The sequence below is a fragment of the Macrobrachium rosenbergii genome, chromosome 56 (genome assembly GCF_040412425.1).
Source record: "Macrobrachium rosenbergii isolate ZJJX-2024 chromosome 56, ASM4041242v1, whole genome shotgun sequence".
Lineage (NCBI taxonomy): Eukaryota > Metazoa > Arthropoda > Malacostraca > Decapoda > Palaemonidae > Macrobrachium > Macrobrachium rosenbergii.
The window spans coordinates 50438822-50457190 of record NC_089796.1 but is presented as its reverse complement, the minus strand read 5'-3'; the positions used below and the strand labels follow the sequence as shown (position 1 = coordinate 50457190).

Genomic DNA, 18369 nt, shown 5'->3' with positions numbered 1-18369 from the left:
GATTTTCGACAACACGAAGGCCCAGTTGTCGAGCCAAGAGACCGCCTGGAGGGCAGACAAAGCCATACCCTCCAAAGCGCTCATCTCAGCTTGCGAGAAAAGCGCATGCTTTCCCAGTAGCTGAGCTGAAGTGGCACCAGGTGCTAACCGAGTCAGCTCTGGCTCCACAACCTTCATCTGCAATACACCTTCTGATGGAACGTAGTGCTGCTTCTGTCTCAGTAGAGGGGGAGGTAACAGCTTGGTAGCTCGACACTAAGATGGCAGGGGTAGGGACCGCACCATATGCATGATGCGTTCCTACCAAAGTCACCATGCTCCTCGGCAACACAGCGGTAACAGTGGTGGTCGTGAGAGCATCCACCATGTGAGTAGTGGGGGGAGGGGGCAATACCCCCAACCGTGCCACCGAGCTGATGTGCTCAAGAAGCAAGGACAAATCAGGATTGCCAACCATCCCGAGTGACTCCCACGCCCGACTCAAACCAGGCACAGGTCCCAAACCTGAGGAAGAAGACAAAGGTGGGCAGGGTCACCCACCCCTTAACCTGGGGATGAGGGACTCTGGGTAAGGGGGAGAACTGAGAGGAGTGTAGGCTAGGTCGACCGATCTCGCCTCCTCTGTGACTGCAGATGCAGACACGGGACAGGGAGATGGATTCCGTCAGGGGCAGTTAGGGTAGGCCAACGGGACTCAGATAAGACTGAGAAGGATTAACCACAATTGGAGTCAAAGGAGCCGAAGACAGCCCCTCCGAAGCCTTGGATTTCTTCCGCTTATATCTGGGTCTACCAGAGTACCTATCCCACTGCTCGGGAGACCAAAGCCTACATTCATCACATGGGTCATTAACAGTACAATCAGGGGAGTCCTTCCTCCCTTTACGACATTTTGAGCAAAGGGAGTGGGGGTCTGATTCTGCACTACAGCGGAAGGCACCGCACTTTTTGTCCTTACCAGGACAAATCCAGCTCACAGGCTTATCCAAGTCATGGGTCTGTAAATGATCATCCATCTTACAAACACACACAAATGCACAGGGGAACAAGCCAAAATGAAAACAGGAACAAACACACCGTGAAAAGGTTGAAGCTTTAGCATCCAGAAGTCCGAACAGAGAGCCACAAGACATGTCCGCATCAGACAAGGCCAGAAAGTAAAGTGAATGAATGAATCTGGGCGGTTGGTACCGTGGGTTTCCCACTGTTACCAACCACATGCCCAGCTGGTAGTAATACCAACTCATGCCTTGTAAGTCTTTAGCGGCCTGTTCAGATTTGCCGAAAGTATTCCCCATATGTAAAGGACCAAGGGTTTGTATTTGTGTTAGAACGGCCCAGGTATCAGGTTGAAGGTGGCATGAGGTGGGCATGAAATGTAATGTAAAGGACCTCGGGTTTGTATAGTTAGGAAAAATACAATTTACTTTTAAAAATTTTGATTTGTTCCAACACGATATACAAACCGTTGGTCCTTTACATTAGGAAGACTCACTGGTTGGAGGGAGAAGTCTGAGTGAGTCTCTATGAACTGACTGGAGTTCACCACACCTTGTCTTCCCTTCCTGGTCGGTTGAGCAAGGAAGGGAAAACTGCCTCTGACAAAATGATCGGGTTATAAGAAACACGGGATCAATTGTCAGACTTCTGGGTCCCTTTGCATGAAAAAGGAATCACCAGTTCATGCAAAGTAGGCTAGGAAGAACTTTGAGTCGGTGACATTAAAGCAATCACAAGCATTGGGTTTGTCTTATTGTCATGGTCTCCTTCCCCCCCCCCTTGTAAGGGAAAGGAGTGGGGTTGCTTCTATAAACCTGAATGGAAAATAGAACGGGAGCTCCTGTTGGATGCTTACTGCATCGACCGCCAGATCCAGCATGTAACGGCACGTCCACTCTCTGCCCATGTGAAGAGCTGAGATGGGGAAAAAGAAGAGAGGCCAGTCACTCCACATTCACTCTCCCAATCACAACCGTACATCTTAGGTGAGATGCAACCTGTCCTGATAGAGGAGCCAGGTAAGCTACACAACTTGTTGAGCAGCCACCACAGGACCCAAGGAAAAAGTGTCCAAGGACTTGTGAGCAACATCCCAAAGGTTGAAGGAGGTGAAGGTGGTCTGTTGGGACCACACACCTGCCTTCAGCACCTGAAGAACTGACATGTTCTTCTGGAATGAGAGGGACGGACCAATGCTGCGAACTTCATGAGCTCTCGGACGAAGCGTACTAGTGTCGTCTTCTCCAGCAGCAGAATACGCTCTCCATATCATCTCACGAAACCAGAAAGAGATGGTGTTCTTGGACACTTCTTTCTTGGTCGAGCCAGTACTAATGAAGGGCCGTCGACACTCAGGCCAGAGACGTCGAGTCCTCTTCAGATAGCGCCGCAGCACTCTAACAGGACAAAGTAGCATCCTGTCTGGTTCATTACCTACAAAGTCCTCTAGGGAGGGGACCGTGAAAGACTCAAACTGCGCGTCAGGGACCGAAGGATTCTGAGTCTTCGCTACGAAATCCGGGACGTAATTGAGCGTACCAATCCCCATCCCCTCGAGTGTTTAACATCAAAGGAAAGTCCGTGTAGTTCGCCAACTCTCTTCGCCGATGCCAGGGCCAGCAAGAAGACGGTCTTGAGAGTCAGATCCCTGTCTGATGACTCTCATAAAGGCTCGTACAGTGCACAAGTCAGGCTCCTTAGAATGAGTCACTTCCCACTCAGAGGGCCTGAGGTCCCTGGGTGGGCAAGACCTTTCAAAGCTTCTCATCAGTAGAGAAATCTCAAAGGAGGAGTATATATCTACTCCTTTCAGCTGCAAGACTAGGCCATGTGCGGCGCAGTAGCCTTTTACAGCTGAAATGGGGAGAAGCTTCTCTCGGCGAAGGAAGACAAGGAAGTCCGCGACCTACTGAACAGTAACTGTGACCGGAGAGATACCACGTCCACGACACCAACCACAGAAGACGGACCACTTCTCCTGGTATGCCACTGTGGAGGATTGTCTGAGGTACCCGGCCATCTCCGTTGCTGCGCGACGTGAAAAGCCTCTAGCTTGCAGGAGATGGTGGATAACTTCCAGCTGTGAAGGCACAGGGACTGCACTGGCTGGCGGTACCGTTCTGTGTGGGGTTGACACAGAAGGTTGCGACTGGCCAATGAAGAGTTAGAGGAATTTATTTCTGGTGATAGAAATTCATTTCTTGTTAAAATATGGTCCGGATTCCACAATAAGCTGTAGGTCCCATTGCTAGGTAACCAATTGGTTCTTAGCCACATAAGATAAATCTAATCCTTCGGGCCAGCCCTAAGAGAGCTGTTAATCAGCTCAGTGGTCTGGTTAAAATGACATTTTTATAATAAAATAAAGTTTTATATATACTTACCAAATAATTACATAGCTATAGTTTCTACTTTATGCTGCAGCTCAAAATTCGAAATTCGCGGTAGCGCTCTTTTGTTTTAGGTGTAGGTATGTTGCCCCACCCACTATCGGGGAAGAATAGGAGCTCAATTCGTTTATGCTCTATGTCCATGAGAGGGGAGGAGGGCGGGCTCCGATCATGTAATTATTTGGTAAGTATATATAAAACTTTATTTTATTATAAAAATGTAATTTTTATATAGGCTAAGTAACTTACCAAATAATTACATAGCTGAATTCCCACATTGAGTGGAGGTGGGATGAATGGACATATACTACCCAAAAAACTACTTGATATGGGGGGTAATTTGGGATAGCAAATTCGCTAGCATCTCGGAATGCTTGTTGTAACCTTACCTGGTGAGGGAGCAACAGCAGACGGGTACTGCCTCTGGTCGTGGCTCCTCTCAACCTGTAGCGGTGTGGGGGTAGAGCCAAGAGTCACCTCTACTGAGTGGGTGCTTTGCAACATAGGTCAATCGCAGGTTGCCAAAGTTAATAATTCCAATGGGTCACATAATGATATGTGGATTTGCCCTTGCCCTGGGCGCAGTACAATAGAATAACAAAGACATTTTAGCCAAAACCATAAAATATCAATAGGTGACACTCAAGATTCAGTGTCCACCAAACTTCCCAAGAAGTACGACTGCCCTTACTCAAGGAGAGTGGATAGAGGAAAAGGGAAGGCGTTCCTCCTATCCTTCATCCCCCAATACCAAGCCAGCTGCGAAGAACGGACCTAAAGTACTGCATTTTTCGTACACTCTCTCAACGTCCCATAAATAAAACATGGCAAACACTGACTTGCACCTCCAAAATGTTGCTTGTAAAATTGAAGAGAGAGACAGGTTACGTTTAAAAGCCAAAGATGTTGCCACAGCTCTTATTTCACGAGCCTTTACTTTGCACAAGGGTAGTAATTCGTCTTGAACTCCCGAATGTGCTTCCAAAATCACCGATCTTAAAAAGAACGATAGTGCATTCTTGGACAAAGGACGGCTGGGGTTTTTAACGGAACACCAAAGATTAGGGGCTGATCCTCTAAGGTTTTTGGTTCTCTCGAGGTATACTCTTAGAGCTCTTACTGGGCAGAGGACATTCTCTTGATCTTCTGGACCTAGTACTTCTGAGAGGCTCTTGATAGAAAAGGAGCGAGGCCAAGGGTTAGCCGGATCCTCATTTCTGGCCAAAAAATCTAAAATTAGCAAGTAAACTGCATTGCCTTGTGAGTAGCCTATCCTTTTATCAATGGCATGAAGCTCGCTGGCTCTTGGCTGTAGCAAGTGCCACCAAGAATAATGTCTTCTTCGTAAGATTCCGAAGAGACAACGACTCCATCGGTTCAAAAAGTGGTCCTGAAAGCCAGTTGAAGACCACGTCCAAGTTCCAAGGGACTCCTGAGGTTTTAGCTTGCTTACTAGTGTTGAAATGCTTGATTAAGTCACTGATGTCTTGGTTTGAAGACAGGTCTAATCCTCTACGTTTGAATACTGAACTCAACATCGCTCTGTAACTCTTGATGGTAGATGTTGAGAGTCCTTCTGATGTTCTGAGATATAGAAGAAAATCTGCGATTTGGGTTACAGATGTTTGAGAAGAGGAAATTTTTCGCTCTTGGCACCACTTCCTAAAAACTGTCCACATTGATTGGTAAACCGCAGAGGAAGATTGTCGCCTGCACTTAGCAATAGCCTCTCCAGCCTTTCTTGAAAATCCTTTTGCTCTGACAAGCTCCCTGACAGTCTGAAGCCTGTCAGAGCAAGAGTGGATAATCCTTGATGGTGTCGGAGGAAGTGCGGCTGTCTGACAAGATTTCTCCTCTGAAGAAGCAGCCTTGGAAAGTCTGTCAAAAGGTTCAAAAGATCGGGGAACCACTCTTTGTGTGGCCAAAAGGGAGCGACTAGTGTCACCGCCACGTTGTCGTGTGAACTGAACTTCCTCAACACTTCCCTCACCATGCTGAAGGGTGGGAAGGCGTAAAGGTCGAGGTTCGACCAGTCCTGCAACATGGCATCTGTTGCCCATGCTCGTGGGTCCGGAGCTGGGGAGCAATACAAAGGAAGACGATTGTTCCTTGATGTCGCAAACAGGTCTATCAACAGCTTTCCCCCCAGCTTCCTCAGGTCAGTGCATACCTGTGGATTGAGTGTCCATTCTGTTGGTAGGACCTGTTTTCCCCGACTTAATTAGTCTGCAAGGATGTTCATCTTGCTGTGAATGAAGCAAGTCACTACTTGGGTCTTGTTGCTCTTTGCCCAAAGAAGAAAATCCTTTGTCGCTTCGTAGAGCGTAAAAGAATGGGTCCCTCCTTGATTCTTGATATACGCTAGGGCGGTCATGCTGTCCGAATGAACCGCTACTGTCTTGTGGCAGGTTAGTATTGCAAAGTGTTGAAGGCCAGGTGAATCACTTTTAGTTCCTTCACGTTGATGTGGAGGTTTATTTCGGAAGGGGACCATGTTCCTGACACTTCAATGTTGTTGAGAAGGGCTCTCCAACCAAGATCCGAAGCGTCGGAGAATAACGTTAGGTCGGGGTTCGTTGGAGCCAGAGACTTTCCTGTTGAGAATCTGTCTTCTGCTAGCCACCATCTGAGGTCTTCTTTTATCTGGGGAGTGATGCTGAAACTGAATGAGTCCAGGAACAACTTCCTTTTCCGATTGGCTTCGAGGTAAAATTGTAGTGTTCTTGTATAAAGCCTGTCCAATGGAACGAACTTCTCGATGGAAGAGAGAGTTCCGAGAAGACTCATCCATGCGTTGGCTGAGCAGGAGTTGCGAGTTACGAAGTCCTGGACTTTCTTGTGGCAAGAAATTATCCTTTGTTGGGATGGAAAAGCCCAAAAACTCTGAGAGTCTATCACTATCCCCAAATATAGAATAGACTGAGTTGGGACTAACTGTGACTTCTTGAAGTTTATCAAAAGTCCTAATTCTTGGGCGAGACGAAGAGTTATCTGTAGGTCCTCTGTGCACTGAGAATTCGAGGGGGGGTGTAGGAGCCAATCCCCAAAAGATGTAGCCATTTCGTAAGGGGAGCAAGTACCCGGGTAAAAACTTGAGGGGCTGTGGATAGTCCGAGGCAGAGTACCCGAAACTGGAAGACTGTCCTGGAACACAAATCTTAGATACTTCCTGGAGTCCGGATGAATTGGAATATGGAAGTACGCATCTTGCATGTCGATCATAACCATCCAGTCTCCCCAATGGATGGCCGACAAAATCGACTGATTCGTCTCCATTTTGAATTTCGTTGTTTGAATGAAGCGGTTCAGGGCACTGATGTCCAGGACTGGTCTCCATCCTCCCGATGACTTGGGGACCACGAAGAGGCGATTGTAAAATCCCCTTGAGTTTACATTTTCGACTATCTCCACGGCTCTCTTTTCCAGGAGAGCTGACACTTCCCAAGATAGGGCTGAAAACCTCTCTGAGTCTACTGAGTAGGCTGCTAAGTTGATGGGAGAGGTTACTAAGGGAGGTTTTCCCCTGAAGGGGATTGTATATCCTTCTTGTAATACCTTCAGCACCCACGGTTCCGCATCTTTCTTCTCCCATACGGGCCAGAAATGGGAAAGTCTTGCTCCCACTGGAACACGGAGGACCGGAGTTTCATTTTCTAGGGTTAGATTTGTTGAAAGGTTTCCTAGATGGTCTGGAGGTTCGGAGGTTGGTTCTAGGTCGGGACTGGAGGCGGCCTCTACCTTCCTCGAAAGGGATGTTGCTGCAGGGGTGACGACATCCTAGGAGTTGCAGTTGAAGTGGCTCTTGCAGGAAACTTTGTTCTTTTGGTGGATTGAGTGATGAGGTCTTGAGTTGATTTCTTTTGTAAATCGACTGAAATCCTATCTAGAGTGTCTTGTGGGAACAGATTATCCTTGTCTAGGGGTGCAAACAGAAGTGAAGAACATTCTGATGGGGTGACCCCTTTTGCAGTAAACGAGCACCACAAATCTGGCTTCTTGAGGACTCCCATTGTGAAGATGGTAGCTAGTTCTACTGCTCCATCTCTTACAGCTCTATCCGTGCACCCCAGTACTCCCAGCCAGTCCGAAGCGAAGTTTTCTTGCAGGGACACACAGTCTTCTATTTTCTTAGCTAGAGCTCCTACCGCCCAATCTAGAAAACTAAAAATCTCAAAGACTTTGAATATATCTTTGAGAAGATGGTCCAACTCCGTGGTTGTGAAAAGAATTCTGGCCGAAGCGAAAGCTGAAAGACGAGAAGCATCTATGATACTGGAGAAGTCTCCCTGAGAGGAGGCAGAAACTCCCAAGGACGGAGCTTCTCCAGTTGCATAAGACAGGTACTTCTGCCTTATTAAGCGAGAAGGAGGTGCACAAAAAACTGCCTTCCCGACTTTCCTCTTCTCTGCTAGCCAGGCATCCATGCGGTCAAAAGCTTTCTTTGATGACGAAGACAACACCACACGCAGAAGTCTGGCGGTACCTGGTGGTTGTCACATGCTCAGGTAGGCTGAACCCGGAGATAATGGAACGACTGGGGAGAAGGACGACAGGTAGCAAACCAGGAAAAATCCGAGTAGCGCCAAGTAATGAGAGGTGGGTTGTTCTTCTTCTGCAGGTTCCTCGGCGGACAAAACGGGCGATCCTGGGGGTTCCACGGTGTCCTGTACCGATGGAGTAGGTTTTTCAAGAAGGCACAAAACTTTGTCAAGCCAGAGTTGAAGCGGCGCCAAAGAAGGGTCTTGAGAGGCCGACGGAAATTCTTGTGTGGGGTCACAGAAACATTAGAAGTGGGGTGGAAGGGAGAGGCGCCCCCATTGATTGGGCGCACGGACAATAGGCGCCCACCCGCTGCTAAAGTAGACACTGACTCCTTGGAAGCAACTGCATTGTCCGCGGACGTTTGGCGCGCCAAGGATGGGCGCTCTGTGATCTGACGTCCCTGTTCCAAGTGATCAAACACGGGTTCTTCTGACTTGGAATCTGGGTGCTCCCAAACAGGTAAGGTGAGAGCTGCGCGCTCAGCTGATGGGTGCTCGGAAGGAGATGGGCGCTCTGAAGGCGAACAATCTGTGAATTGGCGCTTATGCACATTACTGACGTACACTGGGCGCTTTCTTGCATGTGAAAAGGAGCGAGAATCTCTTGTTGGCAAATCCCAGAAACTACAAGAAGGGAGAGGGCTACGTTCTCTCTCTACCACTCGCTTACGAGACGGGGGGGAATCACAATCCATTGAAGCACCTGGCCTTTTCAGTGGCCTAGATACATGTGCAAAACGGTCACTGCGTTTCTTAGATGTGGGAGAGTCTGAATCACTTGAAGAAAGGGTATGGGTATCCATTCTAATACCTTTCCAATGGTATTCTTCCGCAGCCTGGGATCGGCGGACAACAGGCACGGATGAGGCGACAACTGCTTGTGGGCAAACCCCACCAACCTCCCTTGGACTGCCAGTTTGCTTCCTCCCATGTTTGCAAGGGGAGTTTAGCATGGACCTTGGTCTAGGAGCATCGGTGGGATGAACAGCCGCCCCCTCCACTGACACATCACTCGACACAACACTTAAATTTGTCCATTAGGACCTTCACAGAGTTCCCAATCTGGGAAACAGTATTCACAAGTAAATTAAATTTTTGATCTACCCGTGCTTCTAAGCTGGCAATAGCATTGGGTTCATCAGAATGAGAGTTAGGTACAGGAGTGACAGGAAAAGCTGGAGGACTGGAAATGGGAGAAAAAGCTGTCACAGGCATCGAAGGGATAGGAAAAATATTAATATCATCCCTTGAAGAATGGCCTATACTAGCAGAAGCCTTTGCTTCGGCCCTAGCTGTAGCTTTTCTAATTCGGTCATATTTAAATTTGTCTAAGTGAGTCTGTAACGTCTTCCATTTACTCTTTTCCCAGTCCTTACATTCGTCACAATTCAATTCAGGAGAACAAATTTGTTCCCTACAAGTACAACAAGTGGTATGTGTCGTATTTTACCAACGTAAGTCTAGTTTTGCAGCCTTTGCTGCAGTACCTAATGCTGGATATACTAGAGTCCGACATAATGGTAAAAAAATTCAAATGAATAAGTCACAATCGAAGTATTCAAAATCTAGCTAAGCTAGACAGCTGCGCTACCAAAATCAAAGAGTACTTCACCAAAGACGATCTCTGACCATCCAGTGAAAACGAAAACGAGAGCTGCTAATAACTGTTGTTCAGTCATTGACCGGCAGAAACCTATTCTTCCCCGATAGTGGGCGGGCAACATACCTACACCTAAAACAAAAGAGCGCTACCGCGAATTTTGAATTTTGAGCTGCCGCGTAAAGTAGAAACTATAGCTATGTAATTATTTGGTACGTTACTTATATAAAACTAAAGTATACTTATTTATTCAAGGGGGGGGGGATCTCTCTCGGTGCCTCAGAGAGGAGAGCTAGCAGGACAGGATACCAAATTGGGTGCCACCAAAATCATTCCGAGATTCGATTGATCATCGCCTGGCTGATCACTCTGAGAATCAGACAGAACGGAGGAAAGGTGCAGACGTCGAGGTTATACCACGGGTGCTGGAACGCGTCCTCCACAGCGGCCCATGGGTCCGGCACAACAGAGCAGAAGACCTGGAGTTTTCTGTTGGGCCAGATGGCAAACAGGTCGATGACTGGACACCCCAATAGGTAGAATAGCCTTTCCGTCACTTCCGAGTGAAGGGACCATTCAGTTCCGATCACCTGATTCTGGCGGCTGAGCTTGTCTGCCATGACATTCCTCTTGCTTGGAATGTACCTGGCTGACAGCTCTGCCGAGTGAGCCACGGCCCACTCATGCACCTGCATCGTCAACTGGTGGAGCGGGAGGTATGCTAGACCCCCCTGCTTGTTGACGTATGCCACTACCGTGGTATTGTCGCTCATCAGTAGCACGGAGGGTCCCATCATGATCCCGGAACTCTTGGAGAGCCAGGAAGGCTGCCTTGAGTTCCAGGATGTTGATGTGAAGGTGCTTGTTGTCTCGGTGCCACACTCCCAAAGTCAGCTACTCCTCCAGGTGTGCGCCCCATCCCTCAGTCGAAGCGTCTGAGAACAGTGGCATGTCCAAAGGGGGAGTATGCAGGGATACTCCTATCAAGAGGTTCCTGTCGTCCATCCACCAACGAAGGTCCTCTCTCACCTCCTCAGAAAGAGGGATGAGAAAGGACTAGGGGTTTCGGGACTGGGACCAATACTCCTTTAGTCTCCATTGTAGAGACCGCAGGTGAAGATGCCCATGAGGTACCAGCTTCTCCAGCGAGCGACGACAGGTGACCGATGACGACTTGCCATTACCAGGCTAGCTGTTCTTGTCGAGACAGGAGCAGCTATGCTGCCTGCCTGAACCTGCTGATAAGAGAGTCCGAGGGAAAGACTTTCGCTGCTACCGTGTCTATCAGCATGCCCAGGTACTTTTCCTCTGCTTGGGTGAGAGATCTGGCTTCTCAAGATCCACCATGATCCCAAGATCGCAGCAAAACTTGAGGAGCTGATCCCTGTCCTGTAGCAACTGCGACCAGGAGCTCGCCAGGACTAGCCAGCTGTTGAGATACCTCAGTAGACGTATCCCGTGCGAATGGGCCCAAGCCGACACGAGAGAGAAGACTCTCGTGAACACCTGGGAAGCGGTCGAAAGCCCAAAGCAGAGTGCCCTGAATTGGAAGACCGACTCCCTGAGGATAAAGTGGAGGTACTTGCAAGAGGACAGATGAATAGGTATTTGGAAATACACATCCCTCAAGTCCACCGTAAGCATGAAGTCATCCTCCCTGATGGAAGCAAGCAAGGAGCTCGTTTCCATCTTGAACTGAGTCTGGCGAATGAATCGGTTCAGGGGAGAGAGGTCTATGACCGGTCTCCATCCCCCTGTGGCTTTCTCTATGAGGAAGACACGGCTGTAAAAGCCTGGGGACCGGTCTGACATGAATTCCACAGCACCCTTGCCCAGCATGGCTTGCACTTCTTGCTGTAGTGCAGAGTCCTTCCGTGTTCCTTAGACATGGGTGCGGAGACGGACCGGAGAGTTGGTGAAGGGTGGCTGAGACTCTAAGGGTAGTAGATACCCTCCCAAAGGACATCCACTATCCACGTTGCCCAATGGCTCGACAGGCATCCCCCCACCTTTGGCAGCTGTTGGGGGGGGAATGCTGCCCCTAGCATTTCCCCTTCTTCTTCTTCCTCTTACCCCCTTTTCCGGATTGGGAAGCGGGCTGAAAGGGGTGGGAAGACCCAACCTTTCCAGAGGAAGAAGAAGGCTGGGTGTTTCCACAGGATCCCTTCAAAGACTGGGACTTCTTAGGGGTCGAGGAAGTGCTAGCCTGACCCAAGGACCTGGCCGCAGTGGAACACGAAGACCCGGATGTCTTGGCCACTGCCTGGTGAACAAGCCGGTCACTGTCATCGGCCCGACGCTTGTCCACCGCAGCATCCACCATCTCTCTAGGAAAGAGAGAGGTAGACCCCAGCAACGGTTCGTTCCTCAGGGTCATTGCCGACTCGGGCCCCATGGACCTGGAGAAGCAAGAATGAACAGCGTCCCTTCGCTTCAGTACCAGGTTAGCCCACAGTTTGCCGTCTGGTGGGCAAGGTAGGAGATGGCTCTACCTCCAGACCGGCATAGTCTCCCAAAAGCGGAGTCTTCCCCAGTACGATAGCACCCAAGGAAGCAGCCACTTTGGATACTGTGAAGGACCACACATCCAGCCAGGAAACTGCCTGGAAAGGAGTGGGAAGTAGCATGTCCAAGCGGTTTGATCGCAGTGAACTGTCCTGCCCAGACACAAGACCATTCACTTGATCAAGTACCCCCTTGGCAAGCATGGACCATGGCAGCCCCACAGAAGCCTTGGGTTCCTTCTTGGGTCCCCAAAAGGATTTGAGGCGCGACGGACAATCCACAGATGAAGCCGTGGTCCCTTCCCCGAGGTCGCTGTCCTGATGAATCAGCGCAATTACCTCAGCAAAAGTCCTCTGTATCTTGGAGGTGTCTGCATCCTGGGGAAGAGGACCTTCGAGTCCTTCAAGGGTGCGGTCCTCCCAATCTACTCTCCCTGCAGAAGGGAGAACCTCGGCAGACCCCCATGATCCTTCCTGCACCACGCGGGCGTACGACCTGGCTGAACCGAGGACCAAGCCAGGCACGTACACCCCCGAGGTAGAACTCTGGGGAGACAACTCGCCGGAGTTCTTCCTGTCCGACTCGTGCCACCCTGGGAGGAGCCCAGGAGGTAGAGGGGACAGGCGAGGAGGATCGGGTGCTCCCACTGGCCTTGCTGGCAGAACCAACAGGAGCAGCGGGCTGGAAGCAGTCACCAACCCGCGGTGGTGACGGCAACCGGGGGTCGAGGAGAACTCTTTCGCCTGGGCGAAGCGATCTCCCAAAGAAGCGCGGAGCGGCTCATGTGAGTCGAGCTGAGCACTCGGCTCCCCAAAGCCGGGCTGGCCACGTGAACGTGGTCGGGGACTGGGAGGAGTCGAGTGCGCGGCTGGCTGGCACGAACTTGCGCTGTCCTCTGGACACACTCCTGTCTTCTTCGAGGCCGAAATCTCTCAGGAAGACTGAGCAGGGGACCTCTTCTCTACCTTCCCAGGTGTCCGGACCCAAGGGACCTGTGCACCTTCCTGGGAACCTGGCTTGGTACTCGAAGAAGCACCAGCAGGAAGAGTCTGAGCACCTGCATGCTCGGACTCTTTCTCCCGTCCCGTGCCCGAGTTGGTACGGAGAGAGGTTTCTCCTGTACCAGACCGGGGTACTCGGGTCTCCTTAGAGTGTCCGACGCAGTCCTGCTGGCCTTAGGAGCAGGCTTCTTAGGTGCAGTGGGGTGGGGAGTGCACACCGCGGTCTGCATGCCCTCGGCTCCCGATACAACTGACTCAGGGGTCCACGCAACGGTTCCCTGGTCCGTGGACTGGGAAGAGCCAACAAGAGATCCCACGGCTTTCCCTGTGGAAAGAGGCAGTCCCTTAGAAGTCTCAGTGTGAGACTTCTTAGGGGTTGAGAGGCAGGCTTCTTCTTCTTTGGCTGGCGAGCCTTGGAAGAAGAGGAAGAAGAGGTAGCAGAGGACAAAGACGAAGACGACAACACCTTCCTAAAAATCTTTGACTTCTTCTTCACCATCTTCCTCAGGATGGTAGTCATGTCCCCCATCCACGAAGGAGCAGCAAAGGGCACAGGAGCAACCAGGGGGGCCAGGGAGCAGGCGCGACCCGGGTAGCGGAGACGGTGCTTGGGCCAGCAGCTACCAGGGTAGGTGCTGCAGCATGGGAGCCAGGAAAGCCAGGAGACGTAGCCAGGTTCAAAGGCCCGGGTGGCGCATGTGAGACCAGGCCAGGCAGTGTCAGGGAAGTGAGGAGCCAGAACCGTGGTCATGAACGAGCGTGGGTCAGCAACAGGAGCAGGCATCGAGAGGTAGGGCACTGATGACGTCACATGTGCGTGGGGCCAGGCAGGGATAACGGGGCCAGGAACCCAGGAGGCAGTAGCACGGAGTAGAATGTTGCAGGAGCGGCCAACACCTGGGTGTCCAGGCACGAGGCCACCGTCACCAGCAGCCTACCAAAAGATGACATGGTGACGGTCGTGGTGGTGGATGCAGTCACTGGGTGGGTCATCACCGGAGTGCCTGGCAAATGGGACACCAGACCCTCCAGTGATGGAACGCCAGGCAGACCCAGGTGCAGCAAGGCAGAGGCGAGATCAGGTACCTGGCCAACAGAAGACACTTCCACCCCAAGCCTGAGGACAGAGTTGGGTCAAATAGAGAAGCCCATACTCGTTCCGGGGGAAAAAATTCGCCCCCGGAACGAAGAGAGGCTCCAGAGAGGATGTCCTGTGCGGTCGCTCCCCCGCGGCCTTCCACACCCAAGGAAATGAATGAAGAAGGGGATGGGGAGTTCCCACCCATGTTTACATCTGGGCAGTCAGTACTCCCGCCTCCCAGACAGTAGTTAACTGCCTAACCACCTTGTTCAAAAGTTCAACAGCTGTTTCCAGCCTATGCTGAAAGTAATTCTTAACAGTTTGTATATCGTGTTGGAACAAACTTCAGTTGAGAAGTGCCTGGGGACCGTCACCGGCATCTTCGCAAACGCTGTCACTGTCACCGTGGTAGTGGTCGCGGTTGGAGCAGCATGGGCCACCACCAGAGAGCTCACCAGGTGAGACAGGAGGCCCTGCAGGGATGGAGGGCCCGAAAGCACCAAGGAGAGCCAAGCTGCTTTCAAATCCATTTCCCGCTTACCAAGGAGATGCTTGGCCACCTTTCCTGAAGGAGATAAAGTCGGGTTAGTGGTGGGAGACTCCTCACGCTCCGAGGGAAAAATTTCCCCCTCGAGGCGTGGGGAGGCCCACAAGAGGAGGTTGTCCTGATTGCCGCCCCCCCCCCACCATTCCACACTCAACAATGTGAGCAAAGAAGACAAAAGAGAGTTCTCTCCCAAAAGAGAGACAGCCAGAAGGGGAAGATTGTTGGGAGAGAGAAACGAGGAAGAGGGGTTGGCCACCAAGAGCATAGACGGGGGCGTATAGCCCTCAGATGACACCTTGCCAGCCTTCCTCTGATACCATTTCCTCCCTTCAAACTTCACCCACTGCTCAGCTGACCAGGAGCAACACTCAGCACAATTAGAATCACGAGAACAATCACGGCTCCAGCAGGAGGTACAGACGGTGTGAGGATCAACTTCAAAAATAAGAGCGGAAATTACCGCACTTCTTGGTGCCAACCACAGGACACACATGCTGAGGGAAGGCGGCCTTACGAACAGGCTTGTCAGATTTGTGGGTTTGCAAGGTCAATATCACAAACACATACAATACATGCAACAACAAAGAAAGATCCCACCGGGAAAAAACAGCTCAACGACAATCTGGGCAGAGAACAAAGAAATGCACGTCTGCACCGCACGACGGCCAAAAGCAAACTGGAACATTTACAGCTGGGGAGGTGGGCCTCCCACCTCTCAGACGGTAGTTAACTGCCTAACCACCTTATTTGAAAGTTCATTGGCTGTTTCCAGCTCCGCTGTGAGTAATTGCTAATGTAAAGGACCGATAGTTTGTATATCGTGTAGGAACACACCTGGTTTGCCACTGGGGTCCCAGTATTGTGAGGAAGGAAAAAACCAAGGAAAAGTGGTTTGCAACCAATAGGCTAGTCAGAAATGCTAAGACACCAGATAGGCTAACCAGTGGGAAAAATGTATGGGCCTAGCATCTGGCTGGTAATTACAGTATCACAGTACTAAAAAGGATGGTGCTAACAATTTGGTTAGCCTAATGTGAAACTCCCGAACAAACAGCTTACATTAGACTACTGTTGGCCGTGAGTAGCATGAACAAACAATTCATTTCTGAGGCAAAGAATATGAAAGCAGTGCTTTGCTAGTACGAGATGGATAATTCCTTGGAATCAAGTTTCGTCATCATTCAAGCACTATAAAACAATAGCCTAAACACGTATAAATATCGTACAGGCAAGTTACAGTACTTACTTTCCGCAGAATCTAGAGTCTGTGAATACACAGTTACGTCAGCGTCACTTGATAATTTGTAGCCATCAAAGTCATGATTCAATAGCTTTAAATCTGGCTTCAGTGAAATTTGTTTTTCCATAATGAGAACGAATATGGTATGCCGGGAGTATCACCACGTAGGTTACTGTACGTCTGCTGGCGTTTCAAAACATGGCTCGCATGTGCTGACTGACAACTCACTTGGAGACGTTCCCAACAGGCGAAAGAAGTTGGTGCACCTAGTATGAGCACAAAGTGAATCTAATATCACTCTGAAACTCTTTACAAAAACGATCGGAGCATGAAAATATACGGATATATCAATGAAAACTTCAATGTAAGCTAAACAATATATTTTACACGAACAGATCCAATCAAAGCGTTCCCCGTGGGGATACGAAAGTTTTCGTATCCCCTCGATGCTTTTTGACAGTCTGTGCTTTCGTACGACACTGGAGAAATGAATAAAAATGGATAAATTTCTATATTTTGGATACTGTTTTGTTTGTTTTTTACCTTTTTCGTATGGCTTTAGTAATTTTTATTGTATTTTATTATACTATTATATTTATTGTCTTTGTTTTTTAATAGTTATCAATCTATTTCTGAAGATTGTTATTGTCAATTACATTAAATGTTTGGATGATTACCCATTATATTCAAAGGAGCCAAACTCTCTGGCGTTCAACCAAGTGTCAACATGACATCGATGATCACTGGGGTATTTTGTGATCCTGTGTCATAGTGAGGCAGTGTTCAGTCAAATCCCTAGTACCTTTGTTTGCCAAGTTCCCTCACCTAATAGATGAAAAGGATTAAGACGAGTACGGGTGGGACGTGTCTGTGTATGACTTGCTCGATGTTCAAAGTGAATACGAAGAAGGGGAAAGAAAGAGAGAAAATAAATACTGTGGAAATTAAATCAAGTAAAGGGAAGATCAAACTATCATAAGAACATTATCTCATAATTGTCGAAGCAGCATGTAAAGATGGAACTCTAAAGAAAATACTGGAGAAGGATAAGTCAACCCAAATCGAGAGTTTGGAGAAGTTGATGATGAAGGAACTTGCTATGAAACGTGTGACACATGGTTTCATTATGAATGCTCAGTTATCGAGGTCAGATACATACCCATACTTCGTAGTGATAACATATTGTACATCTGTAATAACTGCAAGAGGCCTGAACAAAGAACACAAAAAATTCATTGAAGATGAACCTGAAGAAATAAAAGAAAACACAGAGATATTAACAAAGTTAATTCAGGATTCGGCTCAGAAAACTAGTGGTCCATCAGCCAGGGGGGTTTGTCGGTATCAAACGGGGGGAGAATGCTCACAGTGTTTTTTGGGTAGGTATATATGTCTAGTGTTAGAAAACATGTGATAGCATTGTGGCAGTTGTAGCTTTATATGTGTTATCTCCCATTTATTGTAAACATTCAGGTGAATTTTGAAGGTCCCTGGGAAAACACTTTTTTGACTATGGAGAGGAACATTTTTAATGCAGATTTCTGAAAATTTTACCAGACTATACATACATAGTAGGTCAATCACCACTGTAAATATTATTAACCTACATGAAATATAAGGTCAGATTTTGATACATCAAAGTAGAGAAAATGGAGAATTTTTTAGTGTCAAGTTAATTATGTTTTGCAACATGACCATACGATTCAACAATTCAGAGATTTAATGGTTTAGGATACTGCCCACAAGTCTGGGGAACACATTGATACATAATAACTTATTGTGGGTTCCATGTTTCTGTGTATAACCAAGCTAAAACACAAATAAGCAAAATCCATCCTAGACGAACGATCCCATCCGACACCAATGAAATTCATGAATTACTTACGCCTAACACTTTTTTTTTTTTATCTGAAAGAAAACTATCTAGGCTACCTGAAGTATGGTATATATATATATATATATATATATATATATATATATATATATATATATATATATATATATATATATATATATATATATATATATATATATATACAGTAAACCCCCAGTATACACGGGAGATGCGTACTGAACAACACCCCCACGAATAGCTAAAATCCGCAAATACTTAAAACCCCTCTAAAAACACTTAGAACTGCCTATTTTGATAGTTTTGATGGGTCAAGAAACGTGTCGACAGTAAATGTATGTAATGGATCTATATGTGTTCCTGCATCCTTCTCCTGCCTACTATAGTGCCCTCTGATGTGTGGATTTATATATATATATATATATATATATATATATATATATATATATATATATATATATATATATATATATATATATATATATATATTCATGATGCTGCCTTGTGATGTGCATATCATCCTATAGTTTTGATATATTTACTCTTCTGCTTATCATGCGTTGTGTGTAGTGATAATAATTGTTGAAGTATTGTGTGTAGTGTAGCCTAATGT

General features: G+C 48.2%; 1 protein-coding gene across 1 annotated transcript in view; it reads right to left on the bottom strand.

Annotated features, from left to right (window-relative positions):
* LOC136836353 (nudC domain-containing protein 1) overlaps window positions 1-16380 on the bottom strand; it is a 554624-nt gene extending 538244 nt beyond the window's left edge. Inside the window, exon 1 of the mRNA XM_067100537.1 lies at window positions 15911-16380. Within this exon, the coding sequence (XP_066956638.1) occupies window positions 15911-16031 (121 nt within the window). The 5' untranslated portion in view covers window positions 16032-16380. The remainder of the gene's footprint in view (window positions 1-15910) is intronic.
* Window positions 16381-18369: the final 1989 nt, after the last annotated feature.